The 2016-nt window shown below is 43.4% G+C and overlaps 1 protein-coding gene across 1 annotated transcript; it reads left to right on the top strand.

The window, feature by feature from the left end:
* Positions 1-602: 602 nt before the first annotated feature.
* On the top strand, positions 603-1735 carry ACTRT1 (actin related protein T1; the record flags this gene model as incomplete). Its single annotated transcript, XM_080831296.1, is given in 2 exon segments — positions 603-758; positions 761-1735. Coding segments are annotated over 2 exon segments (1131 nt in total).
* Positions 1736-2016: the final 281 nt, after the last annotated feature.

Below are 2016 nucleotides of genomic sequence, written 5' to 3'. Positions count from 1 at the left end.
TCTGAAACTGGATTAAGGGCATCCACATTACAGTCTGAGCCTGTATCTTATGGTTAGTTCTACCCCTAAGCAAAGGGAAGGGTATTTTTTTGTCATCCCCTCACAAAAACTTAATTCTGCATATTAAGTCATTTTTCTAGAAGAAGCTCACAGTTTGGCTGCTTCAGTTGGTTCTAAGGGTAGGCCTTTGATTCAGGTTCATAGACATAAGCTGTCCCTGGATATGGTTTGCCTTTCTCTTTTTCATGTTTCTCCAAGCTAGGAGTATTGGTGGCTCAAAGACCCCACCCCTTAAAATCCCTTTGTTGCTCTATGGGGATAATTGTTGCCTTGGCTAGATTGTTACATAGGGGGTAATCATCACTGAAATTGCCACAGTGGGGCATGGGCTGCCTGAAAGGGGATAAGATTCATGGGTTGAAGATAGGGTATTCTGGGGGGTTGGGGACAGTCTGCTAGGTCCTCCTGAGTGTCAGGACAACCTTTGAGACCTTTGAGAACTTTGGACACTTGTGGTTTTAAAGCTTCCAGAGGTGCCTGTTGTCATACAAAGTGTCAAAGTGGTTTTTATTTTGTTGAAGTTTGGAAGAACATCTGCAGATATGTTTAACTCATATGTATTAGATATTCCAGCTGTAATTTTTGACAATGGATCAGGACTCTGCAAAGCAGGCCTGTCTGGAGAGATTGGACCCCGTCATGTCATCAGTTCTGTCGTGGGACATCCTAAATTCTACAAGCCATTATCAGAAGCCACTAAAAAAAGTACCTTGTGGGAGAAAAAGCCCTATATAAATATGAGGCCTTGCATTTGCACTACCCCATTGAGCGTGGACTAGTAACAGGATGGGATGATATGGAAAAACTCTGGAAATATCTTTTTGAGTGGGAACTAGGAGTAAAACCCTGTCAACAACCTGTGCTCATGACTGAGCCCTCCTTGAACCCAAGGGAGACACGAGAGAAGATGACAGAAGTGATGTTTGAGACCTTCAATGTGCCTGCTTTCTACATGTCCAATCATGCAGTGGTAGCTCTATATGCCTCTGCTTCAGTCACAGGATTAGTGGTGGATAGTGGAGATGGGGTCACTTGCACTGTCCCTATCTTTGAGGGTTACTCCCTGCCTCATGCTGTCACTAAGCTCTATGTGGCAGGAAGGGACATCACAGAGCACCTTACTCGGCTCCTCCTTGCTCGTGGAAGTAGTTTCCCTTGTATACTCAATAAAGCCTTAGTGGGTGACATCAAAGAGAAGCTGTGCTATGTGGCCTTGGAACCAGAGAAAGAGCTATGTAAGAAACCAGAAGAGGTTCTGAGAGAATACAGACTGCCAGATGGGAATGTTATCTACATTGGAGACCAGCTACATCAGGTGCCTGAAATTCTTTTTGCACCTGACCAGTTGGGTATCCACAACCCAGGACTATCCAAAATGGTGTCCAGTAGCATCTTGAAGTGTGACACTGACATCCAAAAGAATCTTTTTGCAGAAATTGTGCTGTCTGGGGGTACAACTCTTTTCCCTGGACTTGAGGAAAGACTTGTGAAAGAACTGGAACAGCTGGCTTCCCTGGGAACTCCCATAAAGATCACAGCTTCTCCTGATAGATGTTTCTCTGCATGGATAGGTGCATCCATTGTGACCTCTCTGAGCAGTTTCAAGCAGATGTGGATCACTTCTGCAGATTTCATGGAATTTGGGGCATATGTCGTTCAGAGAAGATGCTTTTAAGGAATCCAGAGCACAAGAGATGGCTTAAAGTGTCAGATCACTGCTTGAAGTGTCAGATCTTGTGGAAGGAGACATCTTCCCTTGGACTTTGACATGGTGTTTGATAAAATTGATATGCCATTTTCGTTTCAGTTCATTTTTGGTGTCAGCAGAGTAATTTCTGATCCAGGTAATGAATCATTTTAAATGGTTCTATTCTTTTCTGTCTTATGGATATTGTTATTTGTTTTCTCCAGAGAAATCCTTTGTTTATTTGTTGAGGCTGTGTCTACATACAGAGT

This window comes from Martes martes (genome assembly GCF_963455335.1).
Source record: "Martes martes genome assembly, chromosome: X".
Taxonomy (NCBI): domain Eukaryota; kingdom Metazoa; phylum Chordata; class Mammalia; order Carnivora; family Mustelidae; genus Martes; species Martes martes.
This window is presented reverse-complemented; position numbering and strand designations above follow the sequence as displayed.